The sequence below is a fragment of the Procambarus clarkii genome, chromosome 11 (genome assembly GCF_040958095.1).
Source record: "Procambarus clarkii isolate CNS0578487 chromosome 11, FALCON_Pclarkii_2.0, whole genome shotgun sequence".
Classification (NCBI taxonomy): domain Eukaryota; kingdom Metazoa; phylum Arthropoda; class Malacostraca; order Decapoda; family Cambaridae; genus Procambarus; species Procambarus clarkii.
The window spans coordinates 5005102-5028553 of NC_091160.1; the positions used below are offsets into that span (position 1 = coordinate 5005102).

The 23452-nt window shown below is 43.4% G+C and overlaps 1 protein-coding gene across 1 annotated transcript; it reads left to right on the forward strand.

Moving 5' to 3' along the window:
- Positions 1 to 22473: 22473 nt before the first annotated feature.
- On the forward strand, positions 22474 to 23229 carry LOC138363510 (acidic proline-rich protein PRP25-like). The gene has a single exon (XM_069322869.1). It carries the CDS (start codon positions 22474 to 22476, stop codon positions 23227 to 23229), a length of 756 nt encoding a protein of 251 aa, XP_069178970.1.
- Positions 23230 to 23452: the final 223 nt, after the last annotated feature.

The window sequence follows — 23452 nt, forward strand, 5'->3', positions numbered from 1 at the left end:
TTGGTCTGGAACGCCTCCTACACTTACACTACCAGTGTTGGTCTGGAGCGTCTCCTACACCCACACCACCAGTGTTGGTCTGGAGCGTCTCCTACACCCACACCACCAGTGTTGGTCTGGAGCGTCTCCTACACCTACACCACTAGTGTTTGTCTGGAGCGACTCCCACACCCACACCACCAGTGTTGGTCTGGAGCGTCTCCTATACTCACACCACCAGTGTTGGTCTGGAGCGTCTCCCACACCCACACCACCAGTGTTGGTCTGGAGCGACTCCCACACCCACACCGCCAGTGTTGGTCTGGAGCGTCTCCTACACTCACACCACCAGTGTTGGTCTGGAGCGTCTCCCACACCCACACCACCAGTGTTGGTCTGGAGCGACTCCCACACCCACACCGCCAGTGTTGGTCTGGAGCGTCTCCTACACTCACACCACCAGTGTTGGTCTTGAGCGTCTCCTACACTCACACCACCAGTGTTGGTCTGGAGCGACTCCAACACCCACACCACCAGTGTTGGACTGGAGCGCCTCCCACACCTACATCACCAGTGGTGGTCTGGAGCGTCTCCCTGTTGTAAATTTCCAACACTTAATTACTTATATCTAGTACTTTAAGAGGTAATTCTTGTACTAGGCATTATAATTTACTAGCACTGCTAACCAGTAGTTTAGTGATATTGAGTTCACTTAATTAAGGCGTAGAAACGTCTCATCTTCCTAGATATTATGGCCGGGTGTTGCGTCAGCCACACGACTACAGGGATAATTTTTACATATACATGAATGGAATTAAATTCACTTTGCTTCAGCGTTCTATATTAAGAATTATTGGCTGACAATGAATTTATCTTTGTTCAGCAAATATATTTTTGTTTACTGGAAATATTATACACAGGTAATTACAGCGATTCCATTGTATACACGAAGAACTTAATTTGTACTCTTAATATTCTCTCCCATTTATTTAAATTATTTGCGTAGCGAGAACGAATCTGTTGTCATATAAGACAAATTAATATCGTATATTTTAATATCAACCTTCATCATATCGGAAAGTTGGACAAAATATAGCAATTATTTACCGAGTTCAAACATTGCGAGCGAGTGCGCATGCGCGAGTCAGCCGAGAGAGACTTGGCATAGATAGACATCTTTTAAGGAGGAGCGTCCTGGAGCTCGTCTGATTATCGTCTCATATTAACAGCATCCATACATTAACGGATCTCAAGTAGACGTGACGGCTTTATCTTATTCTGGACACCACGTCTGGCAAGGCCAAGTTACCCCTTTTTATGTAGTCGTGGCCTTAATTTATATAATATATAGGGTGCCTTGTTAGGATGCACGACCATCAAAATAACCTTGTGAGTGTCATTATCATATTTTATCCACACTAAATTATGAATATGTGTGGGAATATACGCTCATAGATGGAAATTACATATGATTCGTCTTTCAGCTTGGGTTTACGGGCAAGAGCGACGACATTCTGCCAGCTTGATCACGTGTCTTTAGTGGTAGCCTGCTCGGACAAGTTTGCCGTGACGTTTTTGCTGGATGCATGTAAGTCAACAAATTCCTTTGGAGTTAACAAACTCCAAAGGAATTTGTTTGGCCTCGTTGGACGTAGAATCACTGTTTACCAACGTACCTGTGGATGAAACAATCGGGATGATAGCGGACAGAGTGTATCGTGATCCGGCCTGTACTCCTCTTGACATACCAGAAAACATTCTAAGGAAACTACTCCAAGCTTGTACTAAAGAGGCACCCTTCTTGTGCGCGGATGGGCACATGTATTAGCAAGTAGATGAGGTCGCCATGGGTTCTCCCCTAGGTGTCCTGTTTGCGAACTTCTACATGGGTACCATCGAACAAAAGGTCTTAGTCGACATGAACTTGAAACCGGCCATATACTGCAGGTATGTTGACGACATTTTTACACAGGTACCTGATGTCAGACATCTGCAGGAGCAAAAGGAGGCATTTGAGCAGAATTCTGTGTTGCATTTCACTTACGAGATGGAGAAGGATGGGAAGCTGCCCTTTCTAGATGTAACAGTCATGGAAAGGAGCGGAGGTTTCCACACTGCAGTTTACACTAAGGAAACAAACATAGGAATGTGCCTAAATGCCAACAGTGACTGCCCAGACAGGTTCAAGAGGAGTGTTGTTAACGCTTATGTCGACCGTGCTCTTAGCCACAGCTCAGGATGGTAGCAAGTCGATGAAGAACTCTGTAGGGTAAGGCAGGTCCTAGTCAACAACGGCTTCTCCAATGGTTTCGTTGAAGACATCATAAGAAGAAAGGTGAAACGCCATGCAACCTCTGAAGAGACAACTAACACAACACCTATACCCCCCTATAAGACTATTTTACAGGAACCTCTTTTCCACAGCTCATAAAACGGAGGAAAGGGTCCTGAACGATATTGTTAATAGAAACGTTATCCCTACAGACAAAAATCAGAAGATACAATTGACGATTTACTATAAAACCAAGAAAACGGCCAACCTACTCATGAGAAACTCTCCAGACACAAAGCAGAACGCTTTAAAAGAGTCCAATGTCGTTTATGCCTTCAAATGCCCACTTGGGGACTGTAAGCCTGAAAGAACTCAGTATATAGGCAAGACAACAACATCTCTTTCCAGGCGATTAACGATGCATAAGCAACAGGGCTCCATTAAGGAACATATAATCTATTCCCACAACCAGACCATCACCAGAGAAATCTTAGCAAACAAACAACATCGATAGATACAGCGATAGCAGGCGGCTTGACATCTGCGAGGCACTACACATCAAGAAGTCAACACCAGCAATCAACAGCCAATTAATGCACAACTATATTCTAGCCACTTCAAGACTCTACTCCAATATAGAAGCATCAAGAAATATGGGCCAATAGGCCCTTTGCAGTTACTTCCATTCTTCCCTTTAACTTACCCAATATTATATCCATTGTTTCGTGTTCTGTCTTGTGTTGAAAGTTTGTTTTCACCTCATCCGAAACTGCTGTAACATATCACCTCACCCAATTGCAGGTATAAAATGAAAGCTGTTTAAACTCTGTTTAGGGTTTGCAGGTTTTAGTTGTGTGTGTGTAAACTAAAGTCTTTGAAAATGTAATAAGTTGTTACGAAACGCGTTCAAGTGTCGCGTTTGACTACAAATAAAAATTAATTTTGGAGAATTAATTTTTCAATGACCCTCAACAGTGAAAAGAAACATAATAAATATTGAGAAAACTCGTGTTAGAATTATTATTCTTACTTTTTCGGTCATATTTAATAATATATATATATATATATATATATATATATATATATATATATATATATATATATATATATATATATATATATGTCGTACCTAGTAGCCAGAATGCACTTCTCAGCCTACTATGCAAGGCCTGATTTGCCTAATAAGCCAAGTTTTCTTGAATTAATATATTTTCTCTAATTTTTTTCTTATGAAATGATAAAGCTACCCATTTCATTATGTATGAGGTCATTTTTTTTTATTGGAGTTAAAATTAACGTAGATATATGACCAAACCTAACCAACCCTACCTAACCTAACCTATCTCTATAGGTTAGGTTCGGTTAGGTAGCAGAAAAAGTTAGGTTAGGTTAGGTAGATTAGGTAGTCGAAAAAACATTAATTCATGAAAACTTGGCTTATTAGGCAAATTAGGCCTTGCATAGTAGGCTGAGAAGTGCGTTCTGGCTACTAGGTACGACATATATATATATATATATATATATATATATATATATATATATATATATATATATATATATATATATATATATATATATATATATATGTCGTACCTAGTAGCCAGAACGCACTTCTCGCCCTACTATGCAAGGCTCTATTTGCCTAATAGGCCGAATTTTCCTGAATTAATATATTTTCTCTATTTTTTTTCTTATGAAATGATAAAGCTACCCATTTCATTATGTATGAGGTCAATTTTTTTTAATTGGAGTTAAAATTAACGTAGATATATGACTGAATCTAACCAAGCCTACCTAACCTAACCTATCTTTATAGGTTAGGTTAGGTTAGGTAGCAGAAAAAGTTAGGTTAGGTTAGGTAGGTTAGGTAGTCGAAAAACAGTTAATTCATGGAAACTTGTCTTATTAGGCAAATTGGGCCTTTCATAGTAGGTTGAGAAGTGCGTTCTGGCTATTAGGTACGACATATATATATATATATATATATATATATATATATATATATATATATATATATATATATATATATATATATATATATATATATATAGTATATATATATATATATATATATATAGTATATATATATATATATATATATATATATATAGTATATATATATATATATATATAGTATATATATATATATATATATATATAGTATATATATATATATATATATATAGTATATATATATATATATATATATACTATATATATATATATATATATATATATATATATATATATACTATATATATATATATATATATATATATATATACTATATATATATATATATATATATGTCGTACCTAATAGCCAGAACGCACTTCTCAACCTACTATGAAAGGCCCAATTTGCCTAATAAGACAAGTTTCCATGAATTAATTGTTTTTCGACTACCTAACCTACCTAACCTAACCTAACTTTTTCGGCTACCTAACCTAACCTATAAAGATAGGTTAGGTTAGGTAGGGTTTGTTAGGTTCGGTCATATATCTACGTTAATTTTAACTCCAATAAAAAAATTGACCTCATACGCAATGAAATGGGTATCTTTATTATTTCATAAGAAAAAAATTAGAGAAAATATATTAATTCAGGAAAACTTGGCTTATTAGGCAAATCGGGCCTTGCATAGTAGGCCAAGAAGTGCGTTCTGACTACTAGGTACGACATATATATATATATATATATATATATATATATATATATATATATATATATATATATATATATATATATAGCCAGATGTCAATAAGTGATAGAAGGGTCACATTTACTGTATTTTGATACTGATAATTAAGTTAATTCAAATGAGATGTTTTCATGATGTAATAAATCCAAAGACTACTGTATTATGTATAATTCTCAACAGAATCGCTGGTGAATTTATAGCACTATGTGGCAATTATATCTCGTTTTCTATTGACGGAAAATTTCACTCCGTAACATCTTCTATTGGAGAATGTATATATATATATATACAACAGCAGCAATATTATCTGCATATTGTATTTAATATTAGTAAATGGTGTCGGATTTCCAACAAGGTACGACATTCAGCCTGTTGGTGGGAACGTCTGAAAGGTGTGTATGGTTACACCTGGAACACGTTTAGTAGAGTTGGTGAACTATTGTGTGTTACTTAGTTCGGTGTATTATACCGTCAGTAAAATGTTCTCTAGTATTGTGTGGGGTATTGTCTGTTTTTTTTTTTTTTTACGCATCATATTAAGTCCATGTCTGTAATATCATTGCAGAAGCCAATAAGGGATCTGTCAGGGGTAAATCTGTAAAATCTGGGTGTGTTTCTTAGTGATATGTATTACTTTATTTCCCAGTGTAATTTACTGTAAAGTGTGTTGTGTGATTTTGGGCACGTCTGTGTAATATTGAAGGGGCCAACTCGAGATCTGTCTGAGGGAAATCTCGTGATTTTGGGCAGTGGATACATATTTTATTCACTGAGGGGTGTGTACTTGTGAACTGTGTTTGTTTTGCTTATCTGCATGACAAGGCCTTCGTGTAATCATTGATTGGCAAATTTACGTAGTCCGTGTGAGTTGATTACAGTAATTAACGTCACCAAGGGTATACACAGTGCATAGATAGGGGAACTGTTGTGTAAATAACTGTAGTGAGATTTAGGTAGTACGTTCGAGTTTAACTATCTGTTCGTAAGACAGCTAATTGATCACTATTAGTATCATCTCAGTGAATTCAAACAGTGGTGAGGGTCCGTCGGTGGGCAACGGTATTTGAGTTAATGCATTCGCTCAGTATTAATGACCTGTCCATGGGACAGTTAATTAATGACTTCAGTTAATTATGGTTATTAACGTCATACAGTGTTTGCTTCTGGGATCGAACTCGATTCATACCCGCACACATCAAATCAAATTTGGTGTGAGAACTTGTGACCTTCCCTTATCAATTGGTTTGCATTAAAGGAGATCAACGACCTAGTGGATAAGGATTTCAACTTCATTGACTTCCTGGAAGTTGCTCTCGCCCTTTTATGAATCCATCTTAAAGTACAAGCTGCTCCTGTGCAGTCCTTTCTGCTGAGTTCCACCTTCAAGAGAAGGTAAATAGGAAAATCTGTAAGATTGATGACCCTGTAAGGCATTACAGCATCAATCATGCCCCTGTATGGTCTTGCAGCAACAGTAAGGATCCATGAAGGTCTAAAAGCATCAATAACGACCCATGCACAGCTTTACAGGATCAATAATGCCCCTATACGGTCTTTCAGCATCAATAACGACCATTGTATGGTCTCACAACATTAATAACGACCCATGTACGGTCTTAGAGCATCAACTATGTCCGCAGTATTGCATAACAGCTTCACAAATGGGCGCAGTACGGCATTAAGCATCATTAAGCATAGAGAGAGACGAATCCCTGCCGAAGATCATGTAACAAGATTTAACAAAATCCTGGACTTTATTTCTTACATATAAAATTGTGAAGTGGTAAAGATAGGATGATATGCCTACGACTTGAGATTGTGGGCGGCAGTGTAAACATATTTTGGTAATGTAATCGTGTACAATCATCCCAACTTTCACCTTATTGTTTGCTTCTTTCCTTCTATCACATAATTTCAATACGTTTGTTAAAAAAGGTAATAATATATAGATAACTTTGCTACACAACTGGTCCCTGAACTTGGAGCGCAGAACGTTACACAATACTGAGGGAACTAGACCTCTCAACGCTACAAGTGAAGGAAGCAAGAAGTAACTTAATTACAAAATTTACGATTCTCAGTATGATTCAACTATGAACAAAGAGGAAATGTTTAGCATTATTTTGGGTGGATGAAGAGGACATGTGTGAAGGTTTGACTCTCAGACTTGCTCACAGGCGGCGAGAGACTCAAGCAAATTGATGGAGCTAGAAAGGGAGACAGCTTAGGTTACCTTTATTCCCGGTTTCCACAGAAGAGATAATAATATACAGGCTCCTCGGGTGCCTTTCATCGTAGGCCTCCATCAGTCTCAGGAGACTATGGAGTTGCGCTCTAGCGTCGGCCTGGTCTGGGGTGGCCTCACCAAGGCATAAAGCCAGGTTAGGTAGATTCAGGGTGAAGCTGTTACCCAGACAGCAGGTCCCCCCTCTCCACGGGGCTGAAAGCTCCAATGGAAAGGCATATAGACAACTTTAATGGGATGAGAAACATTAGGTTTCCAAACGGTGTTCTTGATTATGCAACAGTGCCGTTGATTTGAACCTTTCTAACAGTCTCAGCTATATTGATTTAATCTTAAATTAATGTTAAAATGTGTTAGGAAACACGATAAATCTAAAATAAATATACCGGTCTTTAGCCAAGAAGAAACGGCGGACAAAATTAATAAAAGAACAATAAAAGGAGAGGTAGCGTGTGTAAGCTGGACCTGCGGAGTGTGAGAGCCGCGGAGGACGCTCCCACACCTGGACTACTGCGGCTCCTGGTTATTCTTCCTTGCTCACTGATCTTATCTTGTATAAACACTTAGAATCTGATTAGCAAACGGAAATCTCTGTATTTCTTTGTTTTGTGCAAATTAATTAGTTATTGAGAGTTTGCACCAACTCTGTGACAAGTTTATGAATAATATTGATTGTGTCAATGTTATGCAATTATATTATGTACGAGGATATGTGAACGTAGAGTAAGTGTTGTCTGTAAATGAATGATTAAAGCATAATTAACACAGAGTATTCATATACACGCATTCACCCATACAGTCACATACACACAGGTAAACAACGGTACAGGAACATTCACCCATACAGTCACATACACACAGGTAAACAACGGTACAGGAACATTCACCCATACAGTCACATACACACAGGTAAACAACGGTACAGGAACATTCGCCCATACAGTCACATACACACAGGTAAACACCGGTACAGGAACATTCACCCATACAGTCACATACACACAGGTAAACAACGGTACAGGATCATTCACCCATACAGTCACATACACACAGGTAAACAACGGTACAGGAACATTCACCCATACAGTTACATACACACAGGTAAACAACGGTACAGGAACATACTGTTGTATAAGTAAAGTTTATCGACGGATGAGACTTTACGTTTCTTGATAGTTTCATTACCTTCTTTATTCCCGTTGTTTATGCCTTACACACATTTGTATATTTCAGTTATTTATTAGTTTGTTCAGTCTCAGGATCTTAGAGAGGAAGATTCCGGACACTAGGGATTATCTTTGTCCTTCTTCGTTGTATGTTTAGAAGATAATTTCTGATCATTTAGTAGCACAGGGACCAAAACTCTACATCGTAATACTTGTAAGGTCTCATTAGAGCGAGGTAAAGAATGAAGAGAACATATTAAAATTCATGTTATTTATGGTTCTATAATCAATATGTCAAGCCAGGTATCAATTTCTCTTTAAGAATTTACTAATATATATGGCTGCCTGGGATTCTAATATTAGAATATTACTTCTTCTTGGTCACTTTCACAACCCGATTTGCTAGGATCCACAGTACTGAACTGATATTAAATGTTACGTTTCCCCAAATGCACAAATATTTATTGATCTTCACTGTAATGCATTTTCTACTTATCTTTCAATACTTCAATCCAATAGAGTTCCCTCTTTCTTGTTCCTTCAGAGTCTTTTGCTGCTTTCATATTTGGACTTGTTTTCGTCTTCAAACTTATATATATATAATGTTTACAACAATATGAAGATAAATGAGGTACATTATAAACAACATTGTTGCCCGAGCAGAGCCCCGACGCCCTCCGCCTCTCACTGTTCCCAACTCACACTTCTCGTTTATGTTGGCTTTTGTTGTGGTAACCTTTTTATACTCCATCTGATGCAAGATGTAATATAATCGACTATTGATAAAGTTTTAAGAACATAATCATTCTTCTAGCGAATGAAGTCTTTACATATTAGAAATATTAAAATTGGATCATCAGGTTTGAAATAGGTACACAAAGCTTTCCTAAGCTGTTGAGAGAGAGCACCTTGATGTGAATTACTGTTTATCAAGAAGAACAGCTATCAGGTGGAGGTATAAGGTCATTGTGAGTGTGAGAAGAGACACCAAAGGTTCGTCTGGAACACTTCCTACACTCACACCCATGTAAACATAACATTACCCTGTGAGCTGTTGTTCTCTGAACTGTGATAACATTAAAGTATATCTGTCTAAGAGGCCGAGAACTTGGTTAAGTCGACCTTCCTCTCACTCTCTAAAAAAATAATTATGCATAAACTACATGGTAAATTCTTCAACGTTTAATAATAAATCAACATCGTAACTTTAAAAAAAAAATAAACAATTTGCACTTTTTACAAACCTCTAACAATTTTAATATGTGACCAATGTTGTATATATATCCAATGTGCTGTCAGAATGCAGACTAATCTACAACATTTATTCCAACAGATTTGTCTGTATATCATAGTTTGGTGTAAAATAACTTTAATTCATCCCTTACAATCTTAAGTGCAAAATTCAGACTAAATAATTTCTAACTCCAAAGGTTTTGACTTCATGTAACTGTGTTGCAATAACTGTTTTAGAACAAAGCACTCTACACTTATGTAAAAACTATAAAAATCGATCAGTAAATACAATTTTTGTAGGTTCGCAAAGTTGAAAATCTTTGTCATGCAAATAACTTTACATGAAGTTCACAACAACAGTTCGGTCGTTCTACTGCATGGATTTTCCTGTAAGTGTCGATCAATATTGCTGGGCATTCGTTCTCGAATATATGAAAGTTGAAGGACAATATATTTTGAAATGGGGGAAAAATATATGGTCACATATTCACTGTATATATTCACATATTTACAAATATTTTGTATATATACGCCATTCCACAGGTAAGAGGTGATATCCATGGACTTAGCACTTGTATTGAATGTTCTGATGAATGGCACTAAGTGAACATTAACTACAGTAATGTGTGAATTATGGGGGTAAACAATATAGGTATTTCAGGAACATTATTGCCTATACAGAGGTAATAATAGCAATACATAGGTAATAATAGCTATACATAGGTAATAATAGCTATACATAGGTAATAATAGCTATACATAGGTAATAATAGCTGCTATTGTTTCCGTCACTGTTTGGCTTGAGTGCCATAAGGCTGTGTGTTTGTGGCAAAGAGTGGGAGCAGCGTGCAGGGTGAGGGAAGCACGCAAGGTGTGAGAGACATGACTTCCCCTACTCACTCTCGGGAATCATGTATTTTCGTGGCACCCCCTAGTCTATACATAGGTTTAATAGCTGGGATTGTTAGGCATTGTATGGGATAAGACAGTGTGTGTCTCTGGCAAGGGCGAAGACATAGCAGTCTCGAGAATGACGTGAAAGCCTTACAGATCTACACTTTACGAGGGCGGCTAGCTCACTGACTGAGCTGCGCGGTCACATTTCACCACCTCCTACACTCACACACAGTTGCCACTCTATAAACTTACTATTATTAATGTATATTTTTCCAATCTGTTATTGATAAATCCGATTAATATAAAACAATCATGAACGACCGCTATGAAAGAGAGCTCTCATTTACCCCTTCACGGGAGGGGGAACGCCGCGCCCGGATATACGCGTAAAAATATCCGTAGAAAATGGAATTATTAATGTATTGGCGTGATTTGTATTTTGTAGACTTTGTTACAAATGTCATGAGATTTTGTTACATTGTTTTAGAATTTTTAGATTTTTTACAAATATTTTTTCGGTTCTCGCATCTTTAAACGTCACCAAACTTCAATGACACAGCCCGTCCCTCCAAACAAAGATCTAAAAGTGATTCCATGCACCCGCCAAACCCCCTGTTTATGAATGAAAAGCGGTTTACACACGACTCACAACTGCTGACGTTCGAACATATCCGGAACAAGTGCTTCACTGACGAATTTTGTCCGAATCACAACGCTATAAATGCTTCACCCACGTACTACAAATACAAATAATCGCCAACAGAACCTAAACATCTAACCTAACCTATCCTATGCCTATATATACACAATATGCTAATATATTATAATATTAATTTATACTTGAAAAATTTCCCGTTTTTTTTTAACAGCATGTTAAAATTTATGAATGCGTCTGTGGGGTTGACCGCTGGGTGTAATGGACTTGAGTCGAGGACGGGTTGAATGACAGCACAGCCATGTCAACTCGAAGCAAGACTTTGAGAACAGGAAAAAAGGCTTCGAAGCTTCAAGGCTTCGAAGCAAGGCTTTTCTCAGAATAAGAAAAAGCCAGCCCGTCCTCCAAACAGAGACCAAAAAGTGATTCCATGCACCCACCAAACCCGCTGTTTATGAATGAAAAATGGTCTACACGCGACTCACAACTGTTGACGTTCGAACCCTTCCGGAACAAGTGCTTCACTGACGAATTTTGTTTGAACCACAACGCTGCAAATGCCAGCCCGTATTCCAAACAAAGATCCAAAAGTGATTCCATCCACCCGCCAAACCCCCTGTTTATGAATGAAAAGCGGTTTACACACGACTCACAACTGCTGACGTTCGAACATATCCGGAACAAGTGCTTCACTGACGAGTTTTGTTCGAACCACAACGCTATAAATGCTTCACCCACGTACTACAAATGCAAATAATCGCCAACCGAACTTAAACATCTAACCTAACCTAACCTATGCCTATATATGCACAATATGCTAATATATTATAATATTATTTTATACTTGCGAAAATTCCCGTTTTGAATGAACAGCATATTAACATTTATGAATGCGTCTGTGGGGTCGACCGCTGAATGTAATGGACTTGAGTCGAGGACGGGTTGGCAAATGCTTCACCCACGTACTACAAATACAAATAATCGCAAACCCTAAACACCTAACCAAACGCAACCTATGCCTATATATGCACAATATGATAATATATTATAATACTAATTTATATTTGAGAAAATTCCTGCTTTTAATGAACAGCATGTTCATTATGAATGAGTCTGTGGGGTCGACCGCTGGATGTATGGGACTTGAGTCGAGGACGGGTTGGAGAAAACCGACGACCTAGAGGTTAGCTACAATATTCCACATTTTGATAATGCCATTATTCTCAGATTCGTTCAGAATTTGTATTTCTGTGGATTTAAGGCTGGGCCCAGCACACAACACTGTTTTGCTGAATACTTTGTTCATATTGAATCTTTCCCTCAAGCAGTCTTCATCGATCTTTGCAACAGCCTTTGCTATTACAAACAGGTTTTTTTTTTTTTATTTTGATATAAGAAATATACAAAGTATAGCACAATACATACATGACATGAACCTAAGAACAGAACATAACAACAAAAACATAATCATAAACAGGCATAGAAGAGAACATTACATAATAAGACCCCAGAAACTCCAGGGACACAAGTCCGAATACAAATAAACATAGAAACGGACACACAACAAACGGACGCATACGGACATGGAAAGACACAACTAACATATAAAGAATAAACCAGACACACATATAAATACACAATGCACACAAGTACAGAAATAACACAAAGCATAAGCATATCACACACAAATCATATAAGTAACATAAAAACAAACCATGGCCAAGGCCCAGGCACTACTATATGACAACCCCAAGAAAAAATCCGGGGCGAACAATGAAACACAGAGATACATGTACCCTAAACAAACACACTTCCAGGAAGAACAGCAATCAAACCAACAAAATGAGTAACAAAACAGCCGTATGCAACTCACTCAAGGTACAAGCAACGGCCCACGCAGGAGCCAACATAGAAGCAAACCCACACTCTCACACAACCCCACACACCAAACCGAACACACAACCACAGGAGCAACCACACACACACCCAGCACAACTCCCCCGAGGAGGCCCACCGGAGGGCCGGGGATCTAGGATGAAAACAGAAGACCACTCACCCAAAAGCAACCCCACGCACATACCCACCCGTGAACCAACCACGGAACTCGCTCGGAAACGCACGCTGCACCCACCACCACGTGAACCGCAAACGACCCCTCAAAAACCCCAAAAGCCTAGCAACCCCATAACCCTCCCTCCGACCCACCCACACACAATACACAAAGTCAGCAACAAGAAGACAAAGCGTATTACGAACACGGCGCAACCTCCGCGGAAAGGACAAAAACAAAAATCTCAAAAGGTCACCCCGACACTCAGGTCCACAAACCCCAACCAACACGTCCCGAAACCAATCAAGCAAACCCCGCAACCGCCCGCAAAAATAAAAGGCATGCAACTGCGTCTCAGGAAGACCACAGTGCACACACGCATCAGAGGCACGCAAACCCAGCATGCACAACCGTGCATTAGTCGCCAACGACAAATGCAAGAGCCGAAACAACAATTCCCGCTGTTGCGGAGCCAGAAACCGAGCCCCCAGCGCCGCCCACACATCCCCCCAATCCCAACACGGGAACAAACCCTCCACCCGCGGCGGAACACGACGAAACATAACCCGATACACCGCCTTGACCGACAAGGAAAGGAACCCCGGACAACGGCATACCTCCCGAAGAATCGCCACCGGCCAAGGGTAAACCGGGGGGGTACAGACCGCCGCCTCCCGACAATCACGAAAATCCACCAAATAGCTAAACCTAACAGAGCAATAATAAATACACAAACCATTGAGCCCCCCACCCAACTCAAACCCCTGACACAACGAGACCCAAAAGAGCGCCCGAGCCCTCGTGAACACATCAGGAATGCCCACCTCACCCTCCCGCACAGCCAACACCAACGTCGACCGGCGAACTGGGTGGTAACGACCACACCACACATAACGATAAACCTGGCGTTCCAACCCGAAAGCCAGCTTACGATCCAGGGGGAAAACCCGAGCCACGAACCAGACCCGGGACAAAACTTTGCAATTCACAAGCAACGCCCGCTGATAAAGCGTCAACGGGCGCACAGCCAGCAACCCAATCGCAACACCGACACTCCGGGAAACCATATCCCAATTGCAAGCCAAGGACATCTCATAGGAAGCGAACCAGGTAAGCCCCAAAACCCGCATAGAAGTGACAACCGGAAACCATGACCCCACCCACACAAGGCTAGAGGACCACCCACCAAGACCCATAAGACCGGATTTCGCACGATTTACCTGCGCCCCAGTGGCCAACTCAAACCTCTCAACCACAACCTGGACCGCCCCAACCGACCCCTCCGAGGCCAGGAACAGGACGGTATCATCTGCATAACCGCAGATAGGCAACCGAAGACCCGACGGCAAACGGGGGGGGGGGGGGGGGGGGGACGATCAACGGGCATCCCTTGATCGCCCGAAAAAACGGCTCCTGAAAGACGTGTGACGATAATCTCCTTCAAGAGATTGAGCCTGCTCTTCCCTCCATAATTACGTCGTCGAAATTATATAAAACGACTATGGAAGACATGTCCAACAACGACAACAACACCAGCAAGGCTTGCCAGGGTGAGCAAAACGTATGCAGCCAGCCACCTGTTCGGACTCAAACCACCAAACTACATGTTGATCGCTGCCGGCTCTGCTGATTGGTCGCCGGTCTGGCTGCACCTGCACTCGCCCCCCCCCCATACTACTTGATGTCTGGGGTCGCCACGACCTCAGAATATTCGGTGCTCTCGTTGTCACCACTCCTCCCGGCTAGACGCTAGCATGTACTGAGAGAAGTGGTGGCTTAAAGCCAATATTCCAGCACCTCCCATTTACTTGTGTTGCACTTCTTGTTATTTTTGCCTTAACGTAACTTTTCATTGTGTCATTTAATTATTCTTATTATTTTGATTGATTTTATTATATGAATTTGTTTGTCCATTTTTTCATGTTTTGATTTATTTAACGTAATTAAAATTTCATTGTTAAAGTTTACTTGTGTTTTGTGTGTCTTCTCCTTACCTTACCACAGACGAAGTTCCAGTTTTTTCTATTTTTTTTATAACTATGTGACGAGGCCATACCCCTAGCCTTAAACAGCCGAACACCAACGCGTTACCGTCACAAGTTATATGGGGGCCTGTCCGGGAGCTTCACTCAGGTACTGGTGCCAAGTGGTAATTTATGGTAAGCGTATTTAACTTTGTTAACGTAGCTTTACTATTTTTCATTCAATTTAATTTTTTATAAGGTGCGGTGTATTGTGCATTACGAGAGTAACATATAGTGAAGGTGAGACAACTTTGGATTATGTGGTGACTGTAGGCCTCAGTCATACTCTTAATTGGTCATCTCTCCCTCCTTGTTATTACTCGTATTTACCATCTATGTCCCTTGAATATTTCTCATTCTGACAGATCATCATATTGGTACCCTGGTACTGTGGTCTGCCCCAGGTCAAGAGTACCCAATCTTCTGCAATCTGACTGTAGGAGGACAAAGAGGGCCATAGTTCCTCTAGCTCGAACTTTAGTTGCTGAATTGGGACCTCAGCAGCAGTTCTCGTCACCAGTTGACACCTCGCACCCCTACACGTCAGTCAGAGATGATGATACATACAACGGTAGGGAATTAGCTTATTTTTTCAGAGCACAAAAGTTCGCTAATTCTGTAAGTATCATATTAAATTCAGTGGGAAAAACTTGCTTTATGTCCTATAGAGACTTGGCAAGGTATGCCTACATCCTTGGACTACCAATTTTACTTTTGAAGCATTTAACTGTTTCATTTGTTTTCGAAACTTTGTTTCATTTGTTAGTAGGATTTTCTTGCCCTTATCCTCTTACATGAGTACCGGGTACAAGATTTCCTGCGCCCTTGATTTCATTTAATCATTTAACATCTTTTACTTAACTTTAATTGTTAAAGATCACACAGGATAGGTACCAGTTGCCACGTTGTCCTGTTTCTGACATTTCACTATTGAATATTCGTGTACCTTTATTTGCTAATTTCACCATGTTTCGTCTCCAAACTTTCCGTGCAAATCCAGCAGGTGAAATAGGGACTTTAAGTCGTGCCAAGAGGACTGAATTACAAACTCTTGCACATGAGTGTCAACTAGAAGTTCCCTACCAAGCCAACAAAAATGACCTACACAACCTGTTGCTGGATTACTATTTGGAGCAAGGTAAGATAGACTCTGAAACTCATGAAACTTACTATATTGCAGGAAAAACTGATTTGGCAACGATGAAACTCCAATTGGAACTGGCCAAGATTGAACATGAGCAGCAAAGGGAAGCCCGCGAACAGCAAAGGGAAGCAGCTGCCATAAGAAGGGAAGAACACGAACGCGAAGCCGCTTTGAGGAGAGACGAACAAGAACGCGAAGCTGCTTTGAGGAGAGAAGAACATGAACGTGGACTCGCCCTCCAGGAACGTGAGGTTGCACTACTCCAGGAGCGGGAACGAGTACAGCTTGAAACCAAACGACGCGAGTTGGAGATGCAACGCGAACATGACAAGCAACAAGCAACTCTGGCTCTAGAGTGTCGTCAACGTGAAATCGCCTTGGAAACTTCCCACTTCACTCAACGCCAACAAGCTACTGCCAATCTTCCCGTCAGTTTTAATATATCACATGCAAGTAAGTTAATGCCATCCTTTGTAGAAGCAGAAGTTGATGTGTTTTTCACCACCTTTGAAACCCTTGCTAATCAACTCAGTTGGCCTGTCGACCAATGGGCCACACTTCTCAGAGTCCATCTTACAGGTAGAGCTGCAGTCACACTCAGTACTTTGGCGTCTGAGAATGACTACTACACTCTGAAACAAGCAGTGTTGGACGCTTACCTCCTCTCTACTGAAAGTTATAGAAGGAAATTCCGTGACCACCTGAAGGCAAGTACCACTACCTTCCTCGAGTTTGCTAACACGAAACGGAGGTATTTCATGAAATGGCTGGAAGCAGCACATGTCTCTACTTTTACAGAACTCGTCAACCTGATGCTTGTTGAAGAATTCTTGAGACGTGTGCCACCTCCTGTCCGCCTCTACTTAGCAGATAAAGAAGAAACCGACTACCTGAAGTGTGCTAAGTCGGCTGACACTTACAGCCTCATCCACCGGCTGACACCCGAACCATCCTCCAGTAAGAAGTCGTGGTACAGTTACGAGAAGGTGAGCCCCGATCAAGCTGGTTCACAACTGTACTGCAAGTATTGTAGACTCTATGGACATACCATAGACAAGTGTGGTAAGTCTCAATACAAGGGAACCACTGACCAACAACGACCCAAACCAACTCCTCCTAAGTCCGGTAAGCCTGTGATGAATGTTGGTGTTGATGTTAATGATCTTTCTCTTTTCAGTAACCACCTGTATACTGGAACTGTCTCTGCCAACGGTTCAAATCCGGAGGGACGTTTCAAATTGAAGATCTTGAGGGACACAGCGGCTCTACAATCGATCATCTTGAAGTCGGCTGTGCCCAACATCGTCTACACCGGGGAAACAGTCTTCATCACTGACCTCACTGCTACCACTCCATACCCTCTCGCCAGAGTCCACCTGGATTGTCCCTACGTGAACGGGGAAGTCCAAGTCGCCGTCAGGGAAAAGCCTTTTCCCATGCCTGGAGTGCAACTTCTCCTAGGCAACGACTTGGCAGAAGACCTGCAACCGACCAACCTGATCGTCATGGACAAACCCCAGGTGTGTAACTCTGTGCCAATAAACCCTATTCTTGAGTATGTTCCAGCAGAGGTTCAAGAGAGTGATGAAGTTTCTCCTCCGGTTCTCGTGACCACCCGTGCACAAGCCGCACGTCCACAGCCAGCTGACTCTACTGCTACCGCTGTCCCTCAAGACCCTCAGAAACTACCCCCGCATCTGACCAAGTTGGAGTTCCGTAAGTTGCAGAGGGAAGATCTTACCTTAACACCATTGTTTTTCCAGGCTGAGACTCAACCCGACAGTATTCCTGGGTTCTTCCTAGAGAACGACTTGCTCTACCGCAGATATAGACCCAGTAAACTGAAGGAGGACGACGATTGGGCCAACATCGAACAACTTGTGATTCCCACCAGCCTGCGGCCCACTATTCTACACCTGGCCCACGGAGCATTCTCCCACTACGGCTTCAACAAGACTTACCATGGGATTCGTCAAGACTACTACTGGCCAGGTATGGTAAATAACGTCAAACAGTACGTAAAACAGTGTCATACATGTCAGATGGCAGGCAAACCGAACGTCTCCATTCCCAGAGCACCACTGATTCCCATACAGGTGCCTGCGGAACCTTTCCACAGACTCATAATAGACTGTGTTGGTCCTTTACCTCGGACCAGTTCAGGTAACGCCTACATCCTAACCATCCTGTGTCCTACCACCAGATTTCCCATAGCAGTTCCAGTGAAGAACATCACGGCTGCTACGGTTATCAAACATCTATTGAAGATCTTCACTCAATACGGATTTCCCAGGGAGATTCAAAGTGACTGTGGCACCAACTTCACCAGTGATCTCTTCAAAAGGACACTGGAGGAGTTCAACATCAAACAGGTATTGTCCAGCCCCTATCATCCTGCTTCACAGGGTTCTCTTGAACGTAGTCATCAGACCATCAAAGCACTCTTGAAAAAGTTTTGTAGTGAAACCTCGAAGGATTGGGATAAGCAGATTGACCTTATAATGTGTATTTTCAGAAGTCTCCCCAATGAGTCCCTAGGAGTATCTCCTTATGAGATGCTCTACGGCTGTAAGTGCCGTACTCCCCTTAAGGCTTTCAAAGACTCTCTCAGAGATGCCACCTTCAGTGAGCATCAGAATGTGCCCCAGTTTCTTCAAAACCTTCAACACATTCTAGAGAGAGTCCACCGCTTTGCCCATGATAATCTATTGAAAGCCCAGGTGAGAATGAAGACTCATTACGACCAGACCAGCAAAGTAAGAAAATTCAAGCCGGGAGACTTCGTCCTTGCCTATTTCCCTACCCAGGTTCACCTTTACAAAACAGATTTTCAGGACCCTACTGCGTCAAAGAGTGCAGAAGCAACAACACTTACGTCATAGAGACTCCAGATAGGCGGCGGAAGACCCAGCTGTGCCACGTCAACCTCCTGAAGCAATATAATGGTACTCCTCCCACTGTCTTGACTAATTGTTCTACCTTCACAGAACCCTACATCCACAGTGAGACCATCCCAGCTTCTTCTCCCGAAAGCACTGACAAGGAGTCGGCGCTTTCTAATTCCGAAATCCTTAATGATCTTCCCAAATGCTTTCAGGATAATAATCGTGCTCCTATGCCCTCTTCTAATTCCACTCTCACCTCGTCAGATAAGCCCTTCATCCTCCATGTCGACGCCAATGGTACCGACGATGGTGGTGTCGTGATGCAGCAACGAGGCGAGAAGAATACACCTGTCAGCGACTACTGCTACAAGGAACGACGGAACAATTGGCAAGGAGCTACTCTTCCTCATCCTGAAGCTTCAGCACTTCACTCCACACCTGAAAAGTGCTCGGTCCACCATCAATACGGACCACACCACCCTACACCTCCTGCAGCACGCCCACTTCTCATCTCAACGTCTTCTACTATGGGCTTGCTAACTGCAGAAATTCAACCTGGAGACACGCTATACCAAGAGTCTGACAACATCTTAGCCCCTGATCTCTCCAGAGTTTATGAAGTAGAAGCAACTCCATCTAATACTCCACCACATAACGACGTACTTCTTCCAGAACCGCAGGCTTCGGGGGAGAGTTGTGACGATAATCTCCTTCAAGAGATTGAGCCTGCTCTTCCCTCCATAATTACGTCGTCGAAATTATATAAAACGACTATGGAAGACATGTCCAACAACGACAACAACACCAGCAAGGCTTGCCAGGGTGAGCAAAACGTATGCAGCCAGCCACCTGTTCGGACTCAAACCACCAAACTACATGTTGATCGCTGCCGGCTCCGCTGATTGGTCGCCGGTCTGGCTGCACCTGCACTCGCCCCCCCCATACTACTTGATGTCTGGGGTCGCCACGACCTCAGACCTCAGAATATTCGGTGCTCTCGTTGTCACCACTCCTCCCGGCTAGACGCTAGCGTGTACTGAGAGAAGTGGTGGCTTAAAGCCAATATTCCAGCACCTCCCATTTACTTGTGTTGCACTTCTTGTTATTTTTGCCTTAACGTAACTTTTCATTGTGTCATTTAATTATTCTTATTATTTTGATTGATTTTATTATATGAATTTGTTTGTCCATTTTTTCATGTTTTGATTTATTTAACGTAATTAAAATTTCATTGTTAAAGTTTACTTGTGTTTTGTGTGTCTTCTCCTTACCTTACCACAGACGAAGTTCCAGTTTTTTCTATTTTTTTTATAACTATGTGACGAGGCCATACCCCTAGCCTTAAACAGCCGAACACCAACGCGTTACCGTCACAGACGATATACAGGAGCATCGAAAGCGGACAACCCTGCCGCACCGAACGACGCACAGGGAAAGAAGCACTCAAAAACCCATTTACACAGACCCGACTACAACATTGAGCGTACAACATACGCACCCAACGAACAAACAAGGGCGGAAATCCCAGCCTCCCCAACACACGAAACACAAAATCGAGTGAGACACGGTCGAAAGCCTTCGACCAATCCAGACAAAGCATCGCTGCCGACAAGCGAGAGTCGGACACGTACAAGAGCACATCTCGAAACAATGCATTGCAATGCAACAAGGAACGACCCAGAACACCACAAAACTGCTCCACAGAGACAACAGACGCAACAACACTGCGACACCGACCAGCCAAGACCTTAGACAGGATCTTTAGTCGACATTCAACAAAGTAATGGGCCGCCAGTTTGAGAATAACCGTAGATCGCCCGACTTCGGGAGAAGCCGCACAATCCCAACGCACTGAGACATAGGCAGAACACACTCCCGAAGACAAGACTGGACCACCTCCAGCAGAACATCCCCCAACACATCCCAAAAGGGGACATAGAACTCAATAGGAAGACTATCCGAACCCAGCACCTTCCCGGAACGAAACGACCGCACCACCACAAGCAGCTCCGCCAAGGAGACCTCTTTCACCAGACCAGCACACTCCGCTACCGACAACCCAGGAAGGCACCGACTCAAGAAATCCTCCGCAAGTGCGGCGTCCCCAGCCACCTCCGCATAAAGCGCAGCCAACTCCTGCCGAACATAGTGCAACACCCCACCAGTGTCCGAAACAACCGTCCCATCTGGCCGTTGCAAGGCCGTAAAAAGAACAGAGTCCCGCGCGGCCCGTACCTTACTTAAAAGAAATGGAGAAATTCGTTCCCCGTCAACCCTCTCACTTACACGAGCTCTCACACGCACACCCTCCGCCCACTCACTCCGCAACCCGCATATACGCGCCTTGCAGTCCACAATCTTATCAAAACAATCAACACCAGCATCGTACCTTACATACAACCTCGACAGCTGCGCCTGCAACAACCGCAGCAACCCAAAGCGCCCAGCAGCCTCGCTCTTAGCAACCACGCGAAAAAACAAACGACACTGCACTTTACACCACTCCCACCACTCCAAGACAGACAGAAACTCACAACGCCGGGCTCGAATCCCGACCCACCAACACCGAAACTGACGACAAACACGCGGAGAACGCAACAACCCACAGTTTAGCTTCCACCACCCCGCACCGACCCGCACCTGACTGGGTACCCCAACTCGGACCACCAGTAAACTGTGGTCGGAGAACGCAACCGGGACAGTGCGAAAATCATACACCGTACATTCCCCACCATTGACATACACCCTATCGATGCGCGAACGCACCCCACGTGCAGCAAAAGTAAACGACAACCCTCCACCAAAGAGCACGGCAGCGTCTCGGAAACCACATGAACGCACCACCTCCAGCAGCGCACCCGAGACATTCTGCGGACGAGCGCTACAACAATCCCGTGCACTCGTCACACAATTGAAGTCCCCTCCTAAAATCATGCCCCGCGTATCATGGCGCAAGAAAGGAAGAAGCCCCACCCGAAAAAACTCCTCCCTCTCCCGACGACGCGCTGCACCCGAGGGGGCGTACACCGTCAAAAACGGAATCACGACCCCCAAAAACTCCACCCGCACAAACAACACCCGCCCATCCTCGTCCAACTCCGTGTGAAGCACGGAGAAGGAGGCCTTACGAGAGAATAACATAAGGGTCCCCCCGAAAGGCGTCCTCGGCGAGTTGAGCACCACATGATAATGCACGCTTAGACACTGCAACACAGACACATCATGCACATTATGCTCCTGTATGAGAACCACATCCATACGTTGCTCCTGCAAAACATCCAACAGGCCCAACTGGACCCCAAGAGCATTCAAACCCCGAACATTCAAGGACGCACAAACTACAGAGGGCGCCATCGGGACAACCTCAGGACACCCCCAACCCGTCGCGACACACAGGCCGCACTTCATCCTGGACCCCAGGGCGATCACAGTGAACACCGCCAGTCGCCGTACCCAGCCCCACGCACGAGCCCTCTGCCGGATCCGCAGAGCCCCCACCAACCGGAACAAGGGCCGAAGACCCCCGACAGTTACTCTTGGACAACACGACCACCAGGTCCCGGTCACCGCGATGAGCCACCCACCCAGAGGTGCCACCATCAGGAGGCGCAGCTGCCGTCACTGGAGGCACCACAGAAGAAACCTCCTCAATGTCCTCGCCCGCAACCTCCATCGCAACACCGCCCTCCGCCCACAACCGACGAGGCGATGTATCCTGAGCCGAACGACGGAGCTTCACATGAGGCTGTTGATCGCCAGTACAATGACCCCCAGCAAGGGGTGCTCCAGAAGAACCCAACGCGGGCGGGCCCAAAGCCGAAGCAGCACGGACACACACAGCAGCAACCTCCACAGCATGGGGCCACAGCCTACCACCACGCCCGGAGACCGGAGCAGAAGGAGCAGGTCCAGAAAGCGGGAGAGCACACTCCAGCTCACAGGGGCATCCACCACGGACGCCGAGGCAATCGCAGCTGACGAACCACTGGACAAGGCGACCTTCGTAGACGACGCGGGAGTCGACGCAGAGTCAGAGGGCAGGGAGGAGGACACACACCCCACCACCCCAGCATCCCTGGGCAGCAGACAATCTTCAGCAGGGGAAGCAGGCACCACACCAACAGCAGCAGCCGAGGACCGCACAGAAGCCTCTGGCCGCGGATGCACCTCCGCCACCACCGAACGAGGAACCCCCGAGGTA